We start from the raw sequence: 21355 nt of genomic DNA, 5'->3' as shown, positions 1-21355 counted from the left end.
AATTTCCAAACGCCTGAAGGTACCACGTTCATCTGCACAAGCAATAGTGCGCAAGTATAAACACCATGGGACCACGCAGCCGTCATACCGCTCAGGAAGGAGACGCGTTCTGTCTCCTAGAGATGAACGTACTTTGGTGCGATGAGTGCAAATCAATCCCAGAACAACAGCAAAGGACCTTGTGAAGATGCTGGAGGAAACCGGTACAAAAGTATCTATATCCACAGTAAAACGAGTCCTATATCGACGTAACCCGAAAGGCTGCTAAGCAAGGAAAAAGCCACTGCTCCAAAACCGCCATAAAAAAGCCAGACTACGCTTTGCAACTGCACGTGGGGACAAAGACCGTACTTTTTGGAGAAATGTCCTCTGGTCTGATGAAACAAAAATAGAACTGTTTGGCCATAATGACCATCGTTATGTTTGGAGGAAAAAGGGGGAGGCTTGCAAGCCGAAGAATACCATCCCAACCGTGATGCACAGGGGTGGCAGCATCATGTTGTGGGAGTGCTTTGCTGCAGGAGGGACTGGTGCACTTCACAAAAGAGATGACATCATGAGGATGGAATATTATGTGGATATATTGAAGCAATATCTCAAGTCAACAGTCAGAAAGATAAAGCTTGGTCGCAAATGGGTCTTCCAAATGGACAATGACCCCAAGCATACTTCCAAAGTCGATAGCAAAATGGCTTAAGGACAACAAAGTCATCACAAATCACAAATGGAGTGGCCATCACAAATCCCTGACCTCAATCCTACAGAAAATTTGTGGGCAGAACCGAAAAAGCGTGTGCGAGCAAGGAGGCCTACAAACCTGACTCAGTTACACCAGCTCTGTCAGGAGGAATCGGCCATAATTCACCCTACTTATTGTGGGAAGCTTGTGGTAGGCTACCCAAAACGTTTGACCCAAGTTAAACAATTTCAAGGCAATGCTACCAAATACTAATTGAGCATATGTAAACTGGGAATGTGATGAAAGAAATAAAAGCTGAAATATAGATGATAATTCTTTCTACTGTTATTCTGACATTTCACATTCTTAAAATAAAGTGGTTATCCTAACTGACCAAGGACCGGGATTTTTTACTAGGATTAAATGTCAGGAATTGTGAAAAACTGAGTTTAAATGTCTTTGGCTCAGGTGTATGTAAACCTCCCACTTCAACTGTACATGTACTGGAGAACAGAACAGTGTGGTGTCAGGACTTGGTCCAAACCAAATGTGAAAGCCCCTGAGCGTAGCATCTAGAATGTAAACAGCAGCATGCCACCCTGCATCCCACTGCTGGCTTGCCTCTGAAGCTAAGCAGCGAGGGTCCTTGGATGGGAGACCAGATGCTGCTGGAAGTGGTGTTGGAGGGCCAGTAGCAGGCACTCTTTCCACTGGTTTAAAAATAATATCCCAAGGTGCTGTCTTTTGGATGAGATGTTAAAGGGGTGTCCTAACTCTTGTGATCACTAAAGATCCCATGGCACTTATTGTAAGGGTAGGGCTGTGGAGGCTCCTCAGAGGAGGAAGGAGAGGACCATCCACTGTGAATTTCATAAAAATTCAAATACTGAACATTTAGAAAGTTATCCTTTGTAGATAAAACTATACAAAATATATTCACGTCACAAAATAATTGATTAAAACACACTGTTTTGCAATGAAGGTCTACAGTAGCCTCAACAGCACTCTGTAGGGTAGCACCATGGTGTAGCCGGAGGACAGCTAGCTTCCGTCCTCCTCTGAGTACATTGACTTCAATACAAAACCTAGTAGGCTCATGGTTCTCACCCCCTTCCATAGACGTACACAGTATTTATGAGAACTTCCGGAGGACGTCCTCCAACCTATCAGAGCTCATGCAGTATGAATTGACATGTTTTTCACTCAAAGGATCAGATAATTGATCTAGAACTGAAAGCATAAGCTACAGTTAGCTAGCAATGCAATGCATAATATGTGGTGAGTAGTTAACTCAATAAAAAAGCTTTTGGTTTTATAAATGTATTGCCACCGGGGCCTGCCGGTGTAACTAATTAACTGCTTGCTGCCTACTCTGTACTGCATGATTGTAGCGGGTTTACTTACTCATTAGTTCTAGTAGCTATGACGATGTAGGTAAGCTGTGTGTAGCGATTATGATAAGAAGGTTTGGCTTGCAAAGGTTTTCGCCTGGTCACAGACAGCTGATGTGTTGTGCACTGAAGTCCACAAGCGAAGGGAAAAGGTGAGAGGAGGAGAGCATGTTGATGCGAGAAGGAAATACAACGAGCAAAAGTGATCATGCTGTTTGCACAGTGGCAAGAAAAAGTATGTGACCCCTTTGGAAATATCTGGATTTCTGCATAAATTGTTCATAAAATTTGATCTAAGCTTCATCTAGGTCACAACAGTAGACAAACACAGTCTGCTTAAACTAATAACACACAAATAATTATATGTTTTCATGTCTTTATTGAACACAACGTGTAAACATTCACAATGCAGGGTGGAAAAAGTATGTGAACCCCTGGATTTAATATCTTGTTGACCCTCCTTTAGCAGCGATAACAACCAAATGTTTTCTGTAACTGCGGATCAGACCTGCACAATGGTCAGGAGGAATTTTGGACCATTCCTCTTTACAAAACTGTTTCAGTTGAGCAGTATTCTTGGGATGTCTGGCGTGAACTGCTCTCTTGGGGTCATGCCACAGCATCTCAATCGGGTTGAGATCAGGACTCTGACTGGGCCACACCAGAAGGCGTATTTTATTCTGTTGAAGCCATTCTGTTGTTGATTTACTTCTGTGTTTTGGGTTGTTGTCCTGCTGCATCATCCAACTTCTGTTGAGCTTCAATTGGCGGACAGATAGCCTTACACGGAACCCAAACCAGCTGCGTGCTCCATCATGCATACATTTATTTTGTCCCCCTACACCAAATGCGATCACGACACGCAGGTTAAAATATCAAAACAAACTCTGAACCAATGACATTAATTTGGGGACAGGTAAAAGCATTAAACATTTATGGCAATTTAGCTAGTTAGCTTGCTAGCTAATTTGTCCTATTTAGCTAGCTTGCTGTTGCTAGCTAATTTGTCCTGGGATATAAACATTGAGTTGTTATTTTACCTGAAATGCACAAGGTCCTCTACTCCGACAATTAATCCACACATAAAACAGTTAACCGAATCGTTTCTAGTCATCTCTCCTCCTTCCAGGCTTTTTCATCTTTGAACTTATATGGTGATTGGCACCTAACTTTCATAGTATTACCACAACGACCGGCAACACAGTTCGTCTTTCAATCACCCACGTGGGTATAACCAATGAGGAGATGGCCGTGGGTACCTGCTTCTATAAACCAATGAGGAGATGGGAGAAGCAGGACTTGCAGCGCGATCTGCGTCAGAAATAAAACTGACTTCTATTTTATCCCTTGGCAGCGCAGACGCTCGTTGGCGCGCGCGAGCAGTGTGGGTGCAATAATTGAATAACATACATTTATAAATCTATTTTGCAACGCTCGTGCACGCGACGTGAGTGGTGTAGTCTGGGTATTACATTCTCCTGCAAAATGTCTTGATAAACTTTTTCCGGCGATGATAGCAAGTTGTCCAGGCCCTGAGGCAGCAAAGCAGCCCCAAACCATGATGTTCCCACCACTATTCTTTACAGTTGGGGTGAGGTTTTGATGTTGGTGTGCTGTGCATTTTTCTCTCCACACATAGTGTTGTGTGTACCTTCCAAACAACTCAACTGTAGTTTAATCTGTCCACAGAATATTTTGCCAGTAGCACTGTGGAACATCCAGGTGAACTTTTCCAAACTTCAGACGTGCAGCAATGTTTTTTTGGGGACAGAAGTGGCTTCTTCTGTGGTGTCCTCCCATGAACACCATTATTGTTAGTGTTTTACGTATTGTAGACTCGTCAACAGAGATGTTAGCATGTTCCAGAGATTTCTGTAAGTCTTTAGCTGACACTCTAGGATTCTTCTTAACCTCATTGAGCATTCTGCGCTGTGCTCTTACAGTCATCTCTGCAGGACGGCCACTCCTATGGAGAGTAGTAACAGTGCTGAACTTTCTCCATTTATAGACAATTTGTCTTACCGTGGACTGATGAACATCAATGCCTTTAGAGATACTTTTGTATCCCTTTCCAGCTTTATGCAAGTCAACAATTCTTAATGTTAAGTCTTCTGAGATCTCTTTTGTTGGAGGCGTGGTTCACATCAGGCAATGCTTCTTGTGAATAGCAAACTCACATTTTTTTATAGGGCAAGGCAGCTCTAACCCACAGCTCCAATCTCGTCCCCTTGATTGGACTCCAGGTTAGCTGACTCCTGATTCCAATGAGCTTTTGGAGAAGTCATCAGTGTGTCATCAGCCTGCGAATGTTTTCAATATAGACAAGAAAAATACAATAATTTGTGTGTTATTAGTTTATTAGGAATCCAGGTCATTCCAAAGGGTTCACCTACTTTTCCTGTGTTTGCGTGTGGTCAGGGGTGTATTAATTCCACCAGTTCTGTTGAAAAAACGTTTCTTAAAATGGCAGCAAACAGAATGGGGATAAACATACCTGAATTTGTCCAAAAGAAACTCTTGTTTGCAACTGTTGGACTAATGATCACACCTAGATCAGCTAGATGCAGGCCAGAGTGTGCAAGGTGGTACTAAATGTGTCACTGTCTGTCATCCTGAGTACTCCAATTCTTCTCTCGACCTGTGCACCAATGTTGTAAACTGTCATTCACAGGCTAGGTTGTAGCAACCTCATGATGGGTGTAGGGAATATGTGAGTATCATGTAGTAACCTAGCTAAACCTATCGATGTTACATTGAGCTGGAATGACAGTCATCCAATATGCTGTAATAGAAATAAGGCCATGCTCATAAAAATAATACAAGTCCTCCCTCATGTTAAACGACACCGAGCGCCACTGGAGTAGGACTGTTAACCCCGGTGTCCTGGCTAAATTCCCAATCTGGCCTTCATACCATCATGGCCAACATGATGGCCATCATCCCCAGCTTCCAATTGGCTCATTCATCCCTCCTCTCCCCTGTAACTATTCCCCAGGTCGTTGCTGTAGATGAGAATGTGTTCTCAGTCAACTTACCTGGTAAAATAAAAAATACAATAAAAACAGGCTTTGCTCACAGACAGGCAGGCAAGTAGACAGACACACAGACAGGCAGGCAAGTAGACAGACACACAGACAGGCAGGCAAGTAGACAGACACACAGACAGGCAGGCAAGTAGACAGACACACAGACAGGCAGGCAAGTAGACAGACACACAGACAGGCAGGTAGGCAGGGGGCAGGCAGGCACACAGACACACAGACAGGCAGGCAAGTAGACAGACACACAGACAGGCAGGCAAGTAGACAGACACACAGACAAGCAGACAGGCAGACAGGCAGACAGGTTGACAGAATAACAGGGTGGTAGTGTACTGTGTAGAGGAGGGAACACATCCAAATGTCATGTGACTCACCAAAAAGCTCCTGCCCAGGACTATCTTGGATCAGCAGAAGCAGCCTGCCTACCTGTCTGTGCCATTGCCATGCCTGACCCAGTTTGCCACCCACTTGTTCATTAGAATCACAGGGAGGTGAGCTAGCGATACCAGATACTGCACCTCCACTGACAAACTCCCATGACCAGGCAACAGCTAGGCAGCACCTAGGGCTGGGCTGGAGGGAAGCATGATGGGAAGCATGATGTAAGATGCAAACCTGATATTCCAACTGATTACAGGAGCCAACCACTTAACGCTGCACCACAGAGTTTTGATGAAGACGGTGGAGAAGAAAAACGTCTCTGATAATCACTCGCTGCTATTTATTGTTGACCAGCAGATGTCGCTAATGTGCATTGTAAACAGATAATGAAGCTCCGAGTAAAACACCGTTTTTCTGCACAATTTGATGAAAGCGCCAAAGACTGAGAAAGCCTTGGTTTCCCATAACTATGCTGGCCCGCCATTGTGCAGGAAGCTTGGCGGATGACTCCATGGGGAGGAGGACAGGGTGGTGGGTCAATTGCTCAGCACGAACTTGCGGGGGGGGGGGGGGGGGGGTCTTATAATTCACTACCAGGCCAGCTAGCACACGCATGCACACACACACATACACACACACACACACACTGACATTGTGCACCACAGCAGACTCATGGAAGAGTAGTGTGTGTGTGTGTGTGTGTGTGTGTGTGTGTGTGTGTGTGTGTGTGTGTGTGTGCGTGTGCATGTGCGTGTGAGAGATGCACTTTCTGTGGTCAAACAGCCCTCTCCTAGCTTTCATCTTTTCAAAGCTGCTGCAGAGGTATCCTTCAAAAGGGCTTTGATTACCAATATCTAGCCAGTCAGGCATCAGACACACACACACACACACACACCACCAGTAGTATGGCTCATATCATATCACAAAATGCAGTCTGTTTCAATGGGACTGGAATCCTGCACAGGCACATAAAAGACAGTAGCCTAGAAGCCTGATGTCTTTGAACATGTGCAATTAACTGCTCACTTGTACAGTACACTCATTCTACCTTACCCAGAGAGAGAGTTGCTTAGGCAATGTTAACACATGTTTCCCATGCCAATAAAGCCCCTTGAATTGGAATTGGAATTGAATTGAGAGAGAGAGAGAGACAGGGACAGAGAGAGAGAGAGACAGAGAGAGAGAGAGAGACAGACAGACAGACACAGACAGACAGACAGACAGACAGACAGACTTCCTCCGGGGATAGCGAAGAGCCAACAGATCTCCAGTATAGACTGGTTGATGGCATAGCCACCAGAGGCTGTGACTTCAGTTCCCTTCTCCTTGTTTCCCCTAATGGTTTACCTCATCTCATTATGGATCCCCTCCCTCCTTTCCCTGTCTCTGGACACCACCGGGCTAGACAGCCACAGAAGACTAGGTCCATTGATCCGTCTAGGACAGCAGCTGTGGGGCGCTCATCTTGGAGCTCAGTGTTCCATCCTTTGTCTTTTAACATGAGGCTAATAAAGAACCTGTTTAACTTGGTGTGAGGAATATCCCAGTTTATCAATAGATAATCAATAGGTTTACTAGATTAGTTAATGGTGTGCACTACTGGACTTGGCTTGATACTGTCTGTTTGGGCTCAGATAAAGGGGCTTGATACTGTCTGTTTGGACTCAGGTAGAGGGGCTTGATACTGTCTGTTTGGATTCAGGTAGAGGGGCTTGATACTGTCTCTTTGGGCTCAGATAAAGGGGCTTGATACTGTCTGTTTGGGCTCAGATAAAGAGCCTTGATACTGTCTGTTTGGACTCAGATAAAGAGGCTTGATACTGTCTGTTTGGACTCAGATTGAGGGGCTTGATACTGTCTGTTTGGGCTCAGATAGAGGGGCTTGATACTAACTGTCTGTTTGGGCTCAGATAGAGGGGCTTGCTACTGTCTGTTTGGACTCAGATAGAGGGGCTTGATACTGTCTGTTTGGGCTCAGATAGAGGGGCTTGATACTGTCTGTTTGGCCTCAGATAGAGGGGCTTGATACTAACTGTCTGTTTGGTCTCAGATAGAGGGGCTTGATACTAACTGTCTGTTTGGTCTCAGATTGAGGGGCTTGATACTAACTGTCTGTTTGGACTCAGATAGAGGGGCTTGATACTGTCTGTTTGGGCTCAGATAGAGGGGCTTGATACTAACTGTCTGTTTGGACTCAGATAGAGGGGCTTGATACTAACTGTCTGTTTGGTCTCAGATTGAAGGGCTTGATACTGTATGTTTGGACTCTGTTTGAGGGGCTTGATACTGTCTGTTTGGACTCAGATAGAGGGGCTTGATATTGTGTGTTTGGACTCAGATAGAGGGGCTTGATACTATCTGTCTGTTTGGACTCAGATAGAGGGGCTTGATACTAACTGTCTGTTTGGGCTCAGATAGAGGGGCTTGATACTATCTGTCTGTTTGGACTCAGATAGAGGGGCTTGATACTAACTGTCTGTTTGGACTCAGATAGAGGGGCTTGATACTGTCTGTTTGGACTCAGATAGAGGGGCTTGATACTGTCTGTTTGGGCTCAGATAGAGGGGCTTGATACTAACGGTCTGTTTGGACTCAGATAGAGGGGCTTGATACTGTCTGTTTGGACTCAGATAGAGGGGCTTGATACTAACTGTCTGTTTGGGCTCAGATAGAGGGGCTTGACACTGTCTGTTTGGACTCAGATAGAGGGGCTTGATACTAACTGTCTGTTTGGGCTCAGATAGAGGGGCTTGATACTAACTGTCTGTTTGGGCTCAGATAGAGGGGCTTGACACTGTCTGTTTGGGCTCAGATAGAGGGGCTTGATACTGTCTGTTTGGACTCAGATAGAGGGGCTTGATACTAACTGTCTGTTTGGGCTCAGATAGAGGGGCTTGACACTGTCTGTTTGGACTCAGATAGAGGGGCTTGATACTAACTGTCTGTTTGGACTCAGATAGATGGGCTTGATACTAACTGTCTGTTTGGACTCAGATAGATGGGCTTGATACGGCCTGTTTGGGCTCAGATAGAGGGGCTTGATACTGTCTGTTTGGGCTCAGATAGAGTATCACGTCCCCACAAACAGTAGACTAGGGGGTTGCATTTCCTGCAATTCTATTCAAAACATGACTTATTATGCCTCTCTTGTGGGGTATTTTGAGGGGTATATGAATAGTTATTTTGAAAGAGAAAGAGGGAGAGCATACAGGGATTAAGGAGCCAGTGACTTAATATTATTAGAATACCCCTGTGGTTAGAGCTTAACCAAGTGTCTGTGGATACACACATCACACGTCCGTAATGCAGGGAAAGGCAGGTCCAATGACTAAGTTATGGAAGGTAATAAAGAGACCGACGCAGTTCACACACCCAGCATAAAAATGTATATCATGTGTAAAAAGGACGCCTGGGTTGTTAAATATGCAGTTCATGTATTGAATAAATATTTAATGCAGTGTTTGCAAAAAAAAGTTTGATAACATCCCGCGGGTTATAGATCTAACACGGCCTTCACATGTCACTGTCCCAGCACTGATAATTAATCTCTAGACTAAACTAGCTACGGGTGTTTCAATTAGTTTATTATTAGCAAAGATCGGGTTTCACTTATCTAAAAAAGTGTTTCCTAAACCTTCAATTTAGAAATGCAACCAAAAAGTAACCCGCAGATAGCAACGCAACCAAAATAACCCACAGATAGCAACGCAGCCAAAATAACCCACAGATAGCAACGCAACCAAAAATAACCCACAGATAGAAACGCAACCAAAAATAACCCACAGATAGAAACGCAACCAAAAATAACCCACAGATAGCAACGCAACCAAAAATAACACACAGATAGAAACGCAACCAAAAATAACCCACAGAAAATAGTTACAAACGATGGAGAAAGCCTTATCTCACCAAAGGAGATTTTGAATGAGAAAGTAAAATATTTTAAACAAATGTTCTCGTCAAGTTCCTGATGAGTTTTGTGATATCATTCTCGCCAAAAATCATGTTAAACAATCGGTCACACAAACAAAAACTTGTGAAAGCCTAATTACACAGGAAGAACTATGGTTGGCATTTGATTCCTTTCAGACGGGGAAAACCTTGATGGCATTCTAATAGAGACACAGTATAGCTTTTTATGAACTACTGAAAGATCCATTACAATCATGTTTTAATTACTCCTATATAAATGGCAAACTGCCAGACACACGAAAAGAGGAACTGATCTCTCTCCTACTGAAGCAGGAAAACAGGGGTAATACAAAGACACAGTCTTGTTAAAAAGAGGCATAAACAAGGTTGCCCTCTGTCACCATACCACCATTGCCCTCAGGAAGTATTCACTCCCCTTGTCCCACATGTTGTTGTGTTACAGCCTGAATTTAAAATGGAATAAATTGAGATGTTGCGTCACTGGCCTACACACAATACCCCATAATGTCAAAGTGGAATTATGTTTTTGGAATGTTTTTATAAATTCATTCAAAATGAAAAGCTGAAAGGTCTTGAGTCAATTAGTATTCTACCCATTTGTTATGTCAAGTCTAAATAGTTCAGGAGTAAAGATTTGCTTTACAAGTCACAAAATAAGTTGCATAGACTCTATCTGTGTGCAATAATAGTGTTTAACATGATTTTTGAATGACTACCTCATCTCTGTACCCGACACATACTATTATCTGTAAGGTCCCTCAGTCGGGCAGAGAATTTCAAACACAGATTCAACAACAAAGAACAGAAGTTTTCCAATGCCTCGCAAAAAAGGGCACCTATGTGTGAAAAAAATAAAACAGACATTGAATATCCCTTTGAGCGTGGTTTGAATGGTGTATCAATTAACCTAGTCACTACAAAGATACAGACGTCCATCCTAGCTCAGTTGCCAGAGAGGAAGGAAACCGCTCGGGGACTTTAAAACAGTTAGAGTTTAATGGCTGTGATAGAAGAAAACTGAGGATGGATCAACAACATTGTAGTTACTCCACAATACAAACATGCTTCCTGTTTGCAACAAGGCACTAAAGTAAAACTGGTAAAAAATGGCAAAGAAATGTACTTTATGTCCTGAATATAAAGCGTTATGTTTGGGGCAAATCGAGCACAACATATCACTGAGTACAATATCTGCTTTATTTTCAAGCATGGTGGTGGCTGCATCATGTTATGGGTATGCTTGTCATGGGAGTTTATTTTAGGATAAAAATAAACGGAATAGAGCTAAGCACAGGCAAAATCCTAGAGGAAAGTCTGGTTCAAGTTTCTTTCCAAGACGACATTGAATGTTCCTGAGTGGCCTTTTACTTAAATCGACTGGAAAAGGTATAGCAAGACTTTCAAATGGCTGTCTAGAAATGATCAACAACCAACCTGACAGAGCTTGAATAATTTTTTGAAGAATAATGTGCAAATATTGTACAATCCAGGTGTGCAAAGCTCTTAGAGACTTGCCCAGAAAGACTCACAGCTGTAATCACTGTCGAAGGTGATTCTAACATGTATTGAATCAGGGGTGTGAATAGTTACGTAAATAATATATTCTATATTTCACTTTATCATTATGGTATATTGTTTGTAGAAAAAAATATTTAATCAATTTTGAATTCAGGTTGTAAACCAACAAAATCTGTGTAAAGGGTTCTACATGGAACTAAAAAGGGTTCTACCCTCGTAAAAAAAAAGGTTATTGTGAGGAAAAGAGGAGGAGAAAGAGAGGAGGAAGAGCAGTGAGCAGTATCACATTACAGCAATGAGGAGAGAGAGACAGAGACAGACAGAGAGAGAGAGAGAGAGAGAGAGAGAGCCGGGAGAGAGAGAGAGAGAGAGACAGAGACAGACACAGACACAGAGAGAGAGAGAGAGAGAGAGAGAGAGAGAGAGAGAGAGAGAGAGAGAGAGAGAGAGAGAGAGAGAGAGAGAGAGAGAGAGAGAGAGAGAGAGAGAGAGAGAGAGAGAGAGAGAGAGAGAGAGAGAGAGAGAGAGAGAGAGAGAGAGAGAGAGAGAGAGAGAGAGAGAGAGAGAGAGAGAGAGAGAGAGAGAGAGAGAGAGAGAGAGAGAGAGAGAGAGAGAGAGAGAGAGAGAGAGAGAGAGAGAGAGAGAGAGAGAGAGAGAGAGAGAGAGAGAGAGAGAGAGAGCAGTATCACATTACAGCAATGAGGAGAGAGAGAGACAGACAGACAGAGAGAGAGAGACAGAGACAGAGAGAGAGGAAGAGCAGTCAGCGGTATCACATGGAATGTTAGAGACATCAATTACTCCAGTACAGTCATGTCTGAATCTGTATCACATTACAGTGTCAGTAATGAGGAGAGAGAGACAGAGATACAGACAAAGACAGAGAGAGAGAGAGAGAGAGAGAGAGAGACGAAGAGAGAGGGAGAGGGTGTCAGAAAGAGGAAAATGAGATAGAAGAAAAAGAGAGCGATGTGGACAACGATCAAGGCAATTAGCAGATCGTGCTTTTTAATACAGAAACTGTAGCTAGGCAACAGCTAGCAAAGAGCAAAAAGTGATCAAAGTAAACAACTAGACGCAGAATATTTAAGAAACCAATGACTGGATGTTTATTTGACTGTCTCAGGACTGTAATGGGAGCGGTTTTGATGTGGATTTACTGTTGAACATCTCTAAATCACAAGGAGAGTCACACAGATTGCTGTCTCCTGGTTGGCGTTATTGTTAGTGTAGCCTAGCGTTACATTAGCGAGTGATTAAGAGAACTTGATGGCTCTCCTCAGTCGACTGATGGGCTGATCCCTTTGAACAGTACTTAACCTACACACGCACACACACACACACACGCACGCACACACACACACACACACACACACACACACACACACACACACACACACACACACACACACACACACACACACACACACACACACACACTTTTTCTATCTCTCCCATATACACACCTGATGCCTGCTCCATTCCTCTCCCCAGGCCAGTGATCAGTGCTGTGCTGTGCTGTGCTGGCTAAATCATTGAGGGCCATCTGGTTGTCTTCTGAGAGTTCTCTGAGTGATCAGTGTGCTCCAGGGAGTCCTATCCCAGGCAGCCCATGTAGGCCTAATGCTACAACCTCCAACCACACTGAGCTTTTACATAAATGACACCCTATTCCCTATATAGTGCACTACTTTTTTCTTCCCGTATAGGTAAAAAAATGGTGCATTATATAGGGAATAGGGTGCCATTTGGGACACACTCTGAGAGATATGAGGAGATAGCACAAACCTTAACCGGTACATTGAGGGATGGCTAAAGTCATTGGCTCCAACAGATCAGAGCTGCCAGCTATGCTTTATCGCCCACTGTGTCTCCCACTCTACCTCCACATTTTGGCTTCTATCTGACTGTGACTTTCCCCCTCCTGTTTTTCTCTCTCTCTCACACATCACACCACACACACACACACACACACACACACACACACACACACACACACACACACACACACACACACACACACACACAGAGAGAAGGGTACGAAAGATGCTGAAAACAAAATGAGAGGTTATCCTCTCTCTGTCTCTCTCTTGGTCTGTCTGTCTGTCTCTCTCTCTATCTCTCATTCTCTCTCTCTCTGTCTGTCTGTCTCTCTCTATCTCTCTCTGTGTCTGTCTGTCTCTCTCTATCTCTCTCTGTGTCTGTCTGTCTCTCTCTCTCTGTGTCTGTCTGTCTCTCTCTCTCTGTCTGTCTGTCTCTCTCTCTCTGTGTCTGTCTGTCTCTCTCTCTCTGTGTCTGTCTATCTCTCTCTATACACACATTCATCACCCTCCCGACACACCCCCTTCTCACATATAATCAGGTGTGTTGACATCCTGTTTATGATGAGTTCCCTTCTCCCCACACTTCCTAACAGCTCTCAAATCAACTGAGTGCCTCCATTGAACATTTTCCATATCCACAGTACACAGAGCACACAGCAGAACTCCAAAACCATTACACCATGAAATATTTAAACAAGCAGCTCCCACAGGAGCCCTGTGATCAATGGATCAATATGAACACCCGGGCAGAAAGCAATAGTCAATTAAGGAATCTATTTTTCCCATTCGATTGCTGCAGGAAAACATTCTCAGGAATAGAGAAGGTACAAACACACTTCCTCCCTCTTCACAGGAAGAGACCAGACACATACACACACACTTCCTCCCTCTTCACAGGAAGAGACCAGACACATACACACACACTTCCTCCCTCTTCACAGGAAGAGACCAGACACATACACACACACTTCCTCCCTCTTCACAGGAAGAGACCAGACACATAAAATAGAGGTTCAAGCCAGGGCATGTTTGTCCCTGCATGAGGCATAGTTAGTGGAATGACCAAATCTGTTCTGGCTTTTCAATGAAACTCTAATGAAAGAACAGGACATTTTGGCATGTCTGTTTACATTGGGCCATTCCCTCATGTTTCCTTTTCTCAGTGTGTCTGGAGATTACGTTTTCGTCATTTAGCAGACGCTCTTACCCAGAGCGATATACATGAGTAATTAGGGTTAAGTGCCTTGCTCAAAGGCACATTGACAGATTATTCACCTAGTGGGCTCCAAAATTCAAACCAGCAACCTTTCGGTTACTTGCCCAATGCTCTAACCACTAGGCTACCTGCTGCCTCAGCTCTTGTTATGATGACTTTCTCATTCCTGGTGCACAGTGTGGATGTCCCAATACATGTCTAACGATCCGCTGCTGCTAACAAAACCAAAAGTTGCTGGAATGAAAACGAACCTGAAACTCAAATGATCTAAGCTGATAAAAGACTGCTTGAGAGCTACAGTATATCCTGTGTGTCCATTTTTCAGTTGTATAACCCCCTTTCTCTTCTCTTTCCCCTCCCTCCCTCCCTCCCTCCCTCCCTCCCTCCCTCCCTCCCTCCCTCCCTCCCTCCCTCCCTCCCTCCCTCCCTCCCTCCCTCCCTCCCTCCCTCCCTCCCCATCCATTCCCTCTCTTCTCTCTCTTCGTCCCTCCCTCCCTCCCCTCTCTCTCTCTCTCCCTCAGACAGTAACTTTGTCCTGGGTAATGCCCAGGTGCAATCCCTCTACCCTATTGTCTACTGTTCTGATGGCTTCTGTGAGCTGACCGGCTACGCCCGCGCCGAGCTGATGCAGAAGAGCTGTGCATGTCATTTCCTGTACGGGCCGGAGACCAGCGACCAGCTGACGGCGAAGATCCAAGGAGTGTTGGACGACAGGGGGGAGTTTAAGACCGAGCTGGTGTTCTACAAGAAGGGAGGTGAGAGGCTACAGAGACGGGGTGCATCCAAAACATCCTAGGTAGGGAATAGGATGGTGCAGTCTATGACACTGCATCTCAGTGCAAGAGGTGTCACTGCAGTACCTGGTTCGAATCCAGGCTGCAACACGTCCGGCCGTGACTGGGAGTCCCATAGGGGGCAGTCCGTATATTGTAAATAAGAATTGCCTAGTTAAATAAAAATAGTGAAAAAGGTTGGTGAGAGTGAAGAGGTGAATGTTGTGTGTGTGTTGGGAACAGGGGCTACATAGCTGCTACTTGGATAAATAAGCTCAAGACAAGCACAGCCAAATGGAGGACAGTCTCAATGAGACTTAAAAAAGACAAATTAAAGGTTGTCCCTGCATATTCATTAGCATTTTACAGCCCTCTAGGGTAGGAGAAGAGAGATGTAGTAAAGTTTAGTGAGGCCTGGGGCTGAAACCATTTAGAGATCAGCAAACAGAAGTGTGTGTGTGTGTGTGTGTGTCTGTGTGTGTGTGTGTGTGTGTGTGTGTGTGTGTGTGTGTGTGTGTGTGTGTCTGTGTGTGTGTGCGAGTGTGTGTGTATGTGTGTGTGTGCGTCTGTGTGTGTGCGTCTGTGTGTGTGTGTGTGTCTGTGAGTGTGTCTGTGTGTGTGTGTGTGTGCGAGTGTGTGTGTCTGTGTGTGTGTGCGTCTGTGTGTGTGCGTCTGTGTGTGTGTGTGCGTGTGTCTGTGTGTCTGTGTGTGTGTGCGTGCGAGTGTGAGTGATTGAGTGTTTCCATGTGTTTGTGTGTGTGTGTGTGCGTGTGTCTGTCTGTATGTGTGTGTGTGTGTGTCTGTGTGTGTGTGTGTGTGTGTGCGTGTGTCTGTGTGTGTGTGTCTGTGTGTGTATGTGTGTGTGCGTGAGTGAGTGTTTCCATGTGTGTGAGTGTATGCTTGTGACCTCACGACACAACCTGAGCCTCCAGAACGATTGGAGGGTTATTAAGCCCTGTCCCTCATCCTCTGGTTCAGGTCCGTATTCACACAGTGTTTTAGAACACCATGTCATCCAGCTAATGTCATCCAGCCATCCACCCACCTGAGACAGAGAGCACAGCGTTCACCATAACAGCCGTGTAACAGGACACTGTCTGTATGAATATGAGGCTGTTTCATCCTGATTATATCCCTTTATGGACAACCACAACATGACCACCTGTTACATGACTTTGTCAGGGTTGTTTTTGATGCTCCAGTTGAATCACTGATAGGTGGAGTGGCAAACAAGCAGGATAAATAATCCTGCATGCACATCAGGGCCCTGTTTTAGAATCGAAAAGACTGCACACGCACAAACATATATTGACATTAATAAACTTTGGAGCAGCAGGTAACTTTGGGACGACAGGTAGCCTAGTGGTTAGAGCGTTTCCATTGATCATCCTTGAGATGTTTCTACAACTTGTTTGGAGTCCACCTGTGGTAAATTCAATTTATTGGATATGATTTGTAAAGGCACACATCTGTCTATATAAGGTCCCACCGTTGACAGTGCATGTCAGAGCAAAAACCAAGCCATGAGGTCGAAGGCATTGCCCGTAGAGCTCCGATACAGGATTGTGTTGAGGCACAGATCTGGGGAAGGGCACCAATAAATTCTGCAGCATTAAACGTCCCCAAGAACACAGCCAGGGAGGTGACCAAGAACCAGATGGTCACTATAACAGAGCTCCAAAGTTCCTCTTTAGAGATGGGAGAACCTTCCAGAAGGACAACCATCTTTGCAGCACTCCACCAATCAGGCCTTTAAGGTAGAGTGGCCAGACGGAAGACACTCCTCAGTAAAAGTCACATGACAGCCCACTTGGAATTTTCCAAAAGGCACCTAAAGGACTCTCAGACCATGAGAAACAAGATTATCTGGTCTGATGAAACCAAGATTGAAGTCTTTGGCCTGAATGCCAAGCGTCACGTCTGGAGGAAACCTGACACCATCCCCATCCACAGTGAAGCATGGTGGTGGTAGCATCATGCTGTGGGGATGTTTTTCAGCGGCAGGGCCTGGGAGACTAGTCAGGATCGAGGGAAAGATGAACGTAGCAAAGTACAGAGAGATCCTTGATGAAAACCTGCTCCAGGACCTCAGGCTGGGGTGAAGGTTCACCTTCCAACAGGACAACGGCCCTAAGTACTAGTGGTGTAACAGGCCGTAGTTGATCCGTGATCTGTACGGATCACCACCCACAGTTCGGCACGCATGTGAACTGCGGATAAATTGCAAAGTTTAACCATCATAGTGTGAAATACAGTTCTACTGCCTCAGTTAGTTTTTAAAGTCATAATTCCCTAAACCTCGATGCAGAGTTGCAGTGAAAGGCTGTAATCGCTGCCAAAGGTCCTTCAACAAAGTACTGAGTAAAGGGTCTGAATACTTATGTAAGTGTGATATTACATTATTTATTTTTTGACTTTCACCCCTGGTCACAACAACCCATACGGTATGGTAAAGAAAGGGGGATTGTTCGGTTCTGAACAAACAGAGGAAAAACTCAAATGGATTACTAGGAAAAGCTCAAACAAAGTACATTCACCCTCTGGGTTAAACAGCTGCTAAGATAAAGACATGTTTAGATATAGATATATTTATCCCCTCCTACTAGGCGGAGTCAACTCCTTGCACGTCTAGACAGCCAATACATCTCTGTTGCTAGTCAGGAACTTAATTGGTTCCTCTCACTGGTGTAGTAATGGCCCCGCCTCCTGCTAGAACCTTTGTGTGCGTGTCAGTATATCTGTGTAACAGGACTGTCCCTTCATCTGACAGCGGTCCGAATTCCTGACTCCTCCCTAATCCTCGGCTGTCCTACTTTATCAGTGACTGAGACCAGACTGTTGCCCTTTGCCTCCCTCCTTAGGAGCCATGAGATTGATCAATACCATGATTTGACAGAATGTTAACTCTCTGCCCTCCCACTGTCAAGGTTGTGCGCTACTGGTAAGAAGTGAGGTGCAGGAGAGCAGAGAGTTGTGATCAGGGGCACTTTATTTGGCAGAAGCACAAAAGACAGACGCAACTGCGTCAACAACCCTCCAGCCAATGGCAAAAGTGAATAAGCACGAAAAAACTCACAATAATGCAAATGTATGACAATAAACATACTACGGGTCAAACACACGATACCCGGGAAACAGTCTGGCGCGTAACACTAAACACGTAACAAAACAATTACACACAAAGACATGGGGGGGACAGAGGGATATGCAGTGTGATGAGGGAATGTAGGTGTGCAGGGAACAAGACAAAACAAATGGAACAATGAAAAATGGAGCGGCAATGCCTAGAAGGCCGGTGACGTCGACCGCCGAACGACTTCGGCGGAAGTCATGACACCCTCTTCCTCACTCAGTAGCTTTCCATACACCTAGTTCTCATTTACCCTTCATTGACCCCAACATATTTAATTATTATATGTGTAAAGTAATCAATAAGTTAGAGTATAATAACATGAATAATTCTATTTCAAGCTAGAATCTAACAGGATGTACCTTAATACAGTATGGATGACATCAGTTGAATAGAGACTAGCAAACTATTATCTCTTCTAGATCAATCAAGATAAAATCTGTATTTTTTTTAGCTTATGTGTTATCATACAGCCAGCTAGGGCCAAACTCGTTTCACTTTCTGAATGACCCTTTTGGAACTACGCTTTCTAAGATGAAAAAGCTTTTATTCACTAATAAAGACATCCTGGCGTGTCTCTCTCGCTCCATCAGTAATAACAATGTCTAATAGGGAAGCTGTAGGCTTTGACTCAGGGGGCAGAATGTGAAGGTAGACATGCATAACCACACAGCATTTAAATGAGTTAGCAAAATAACACACACACACACACACACACACACATACACACACATGCTTGTTTTGAACTAAGACTTGGCACACCACTTGCATACACAGAGTGCCCATCCAGAGACACAAAACAAAATAAAGTGAGGTAGTGAGATGTTGTTTTCTGTGTTTTGCTGTTATTCAAACATACTGGGCTAGAGCAGGATGATGTGTGTGATGTGTGTGATGTGTGTGTGTGTGTGTGTGTGTGTGTGTGTGTGTGTGTGTGTGTGTGTGTGTGTGTGTGTGTGTGTGTGTGTGTGTGTGTGTGTACGTGTGTGTGCGACGGTGTGTACTCACATACAAGGTAGCAGATTTGGTTCCTTGGAATTTATAGGAACATACATTTTTGGTTTTCCATTAGTTCTGGGAACAAAGCCATACGTTTCCTGACTGGTCAAACGGAACGTATTTGAAACATTCTGAGAATAGAAGTGAACATTTAGCCTATTCTGGGAACATATATTTTTAGGTTGCAGGGAAGTTCTGAGAATGTTTTGCTATGGTTCCCTGAAGGTTTTCCTTGGAGGTTTTAATAATGTTCTGAAAACGGAAATTCTAGGTTATTAATGGAAAGTAATGAAATAACGTTCTGAGAACATGTTTCAATAAAACATTTAAAAACACTGCTAGTTTAGTTGAACTGTTGTGAACTTCAAGCACAGATAAAAATTGATTTGCTTAGACATTAAGCATGCAAACATGTTTTTGTATTTATTGTGGCACAGCATCAGTGAGATTCAAACCTATGATCTTATGTTCTCTATCTATAGAATTAGTCCACTGTGCCACTAGGAGGGAGCTAACATCCTGTTTTTTTTACTCATACAAAGCTGTTCATTTTACTCTATTCAAACAGACCCCATTTCAAAGGAAACAAGCGTTCATTAAGATCAGGTGTGGGCCATTTAGTGGGCGTGGCCAACACACCTGAACACACTTAACAAGATAGAGGCTAGAGAGTTTTCTCTGAATGATTTCTGATGGTTTTCATGGAAAGTTTTTTTAATGTTCTCGCAAAACAATTTGAGAACCTTTAAATAGATGGATGGGGAAACCTGCAGGAAATGTTGCAGTATGCTGAAGGACTGAAATCCCCACAGAAGAATGTTGTTTCTTAACCTTCTCTCAACTAATTATAAACGTTCCCAATGTCAAACCAGTTGGAGAACGTTCCTAGAACATTAGGGATATTGAAATGAAATGTAACCACATTTGAACTTTAAAAACAATTATGTTAAAGTAATTAAATACCAATAAAAATATATATATCTTGTCAAGTTCCTTAAAAATGCTGAGAATGTTCCAAAGCCAAGCAACTATCCTGCACCATTCCCAGGGCGTTGTGGGAAGGTGGTATGCAAAATAACTTTAGGATAACCATGCTCTAAGAAACATACAGTATGGTTCTCAGAATGTGATGTGCTAGCTGGGATGTGTACATCTTTATCAGGGTAATCTCCATCTCTTTTTATACCAATCCGCCACTACAAATATCCACCTGATTCACTGGGTTTTTCTACCAGTGTGTGAGCAGTAGTCTACTTTCAGAGCCACTGTGACTCCAGTGAGTGATATGCACCTCTATCTGTGTTTCAGGTACCCAGTTCTGGTGTCTGCTGGACATCGTGCCCATTAAGAATGAGAAGGGAGAGGTGGTGCTGTTTCTGGTGTCCCACAAGGACATCACTGACAACAAGAAGGACCGGGACCCAGAGCAAGGCCCCGAGACTGGTGAGTCACCCTGGGTTAGACCAGGACCCAGAGCAAGGCCCCGAGACTGGTGAGTTACCCTAGGTTAGACCAGGACCCAGAGCAAGGCCCCGAGACTGGTGAGTTACCCTGGGTTAGACCCAGACCCAGAACAAGGCCCCGAGACTGGTGAGTCACCCTGGGTTAGACCAGGACCCAGAGCAAGGCCCTGAGACTGGTGAGTTACCCTGGGCTAGACACCGGATCCAGAGCAAGGCCCCGAGACTGGTGAGTCACCCTGGGTTAGACCAGGACCCAGAGCAAGGCCTCGAGACTGGCGAGTTACCCTGGGTTAGACCCAGACCCAGAGCAAGGCCCCAAGACTGGTGAGTTACCCTGGGTTAGACCAGGACCCAGAGCAAGGCCCCGAGACTGGTGAGTTACCCTGGGTTAGACCAGGACCCAGAGCAAGGCCTCGAGACTGGTGAGTTACCCTGGGTTAGACCAGGACCCAGAGCAAGGCCCCGAGACTGGTGAGTTACCCTGGGTTAGACCAGGACCCAGAGCAAGGCCTCGAGATTGGTGAGTTACCCTGGGTTAGACCAGGACCCAGAGCAAGGCCCAGAGACTGGTGAGTTACCCTGGGTTAGACCAGGACCCAGAGCAAGGCCCCGAGACTGGTGAGTTACCCTGGGTTAGACCAGGACCCAGAGCAAGGCCCCGAGACTGGTGAGTTACCCTGGACTAGACACCGGATCCAGAGCAAGGCCTCGAGACTGGTGAGTTACCCTGGACTAGACACCAGATCCAGAGCAAGGCCCCGAGACTGGTGAGTTACCCTGGACTAGACACCGGATCCAGAGCAAGGCCTCGAGACTGGTGAGTCACCCTGGGTTAGACCAGGACCCAGAGCAAGGCCCCGAGACTGGTGAGTCACCCTGGGTTAGACCAGGACCCAGAGCAAGGCCCAGAGACTGGTGAGTTACGCTGGGCTAGACACCGGATCCAGAGCAAGGCCCCGAGACTGGTGAGTCACCCTGAGTTAGAATCTAACTTAACTTGGCTTAGAG

The 21355-nt window shown here is 44.8% G+C and overlaps 1 protein-coding gene across 1 annotated transcript in view; it reads left to right on the top strand.

Moving 5' to 3' along the window:
• The window catches only part of kcnh3 (potassium voltage-gated channel, subfamily H (eag-related), member 3), a gene marked incomplete in the record, with an annotated part of 212318 nt that overhangs the window by 101922 nt on the left and 89041 nt on the right, over positions 1–21355 (top strand). The window contains 2 exon segments of the mRNA XM_031805813.1: positions 14504–14737; positions 20193–20327. Coding sequence (XP_031661673.1) covers positions 14504–14737; positions 20193–20327 — 369 coding nt within the window.

The sequence above is a fragment of the Oncorhynchus kisutch genome, linkage group LG26 (assembly GCF_002021735.2).
Source record: "Oncorhynchus kisutch isolate 150728-3 linkage group LG26, Okis_V2, whole genome shotgun sequence".
Classification (NCBI taxonomy): Eukaryota; Metazoa; Chordata; class Actinopteri; order Salmoniformes; family Salmonidae; genus Oncorhynchus; species Oncorhynchus kisutch.
The sequence above is the reverse complement of the archived record's forward strand: the minus strand, read 5'-3'. Positions and strand labels throughout refer to the sequence as shown.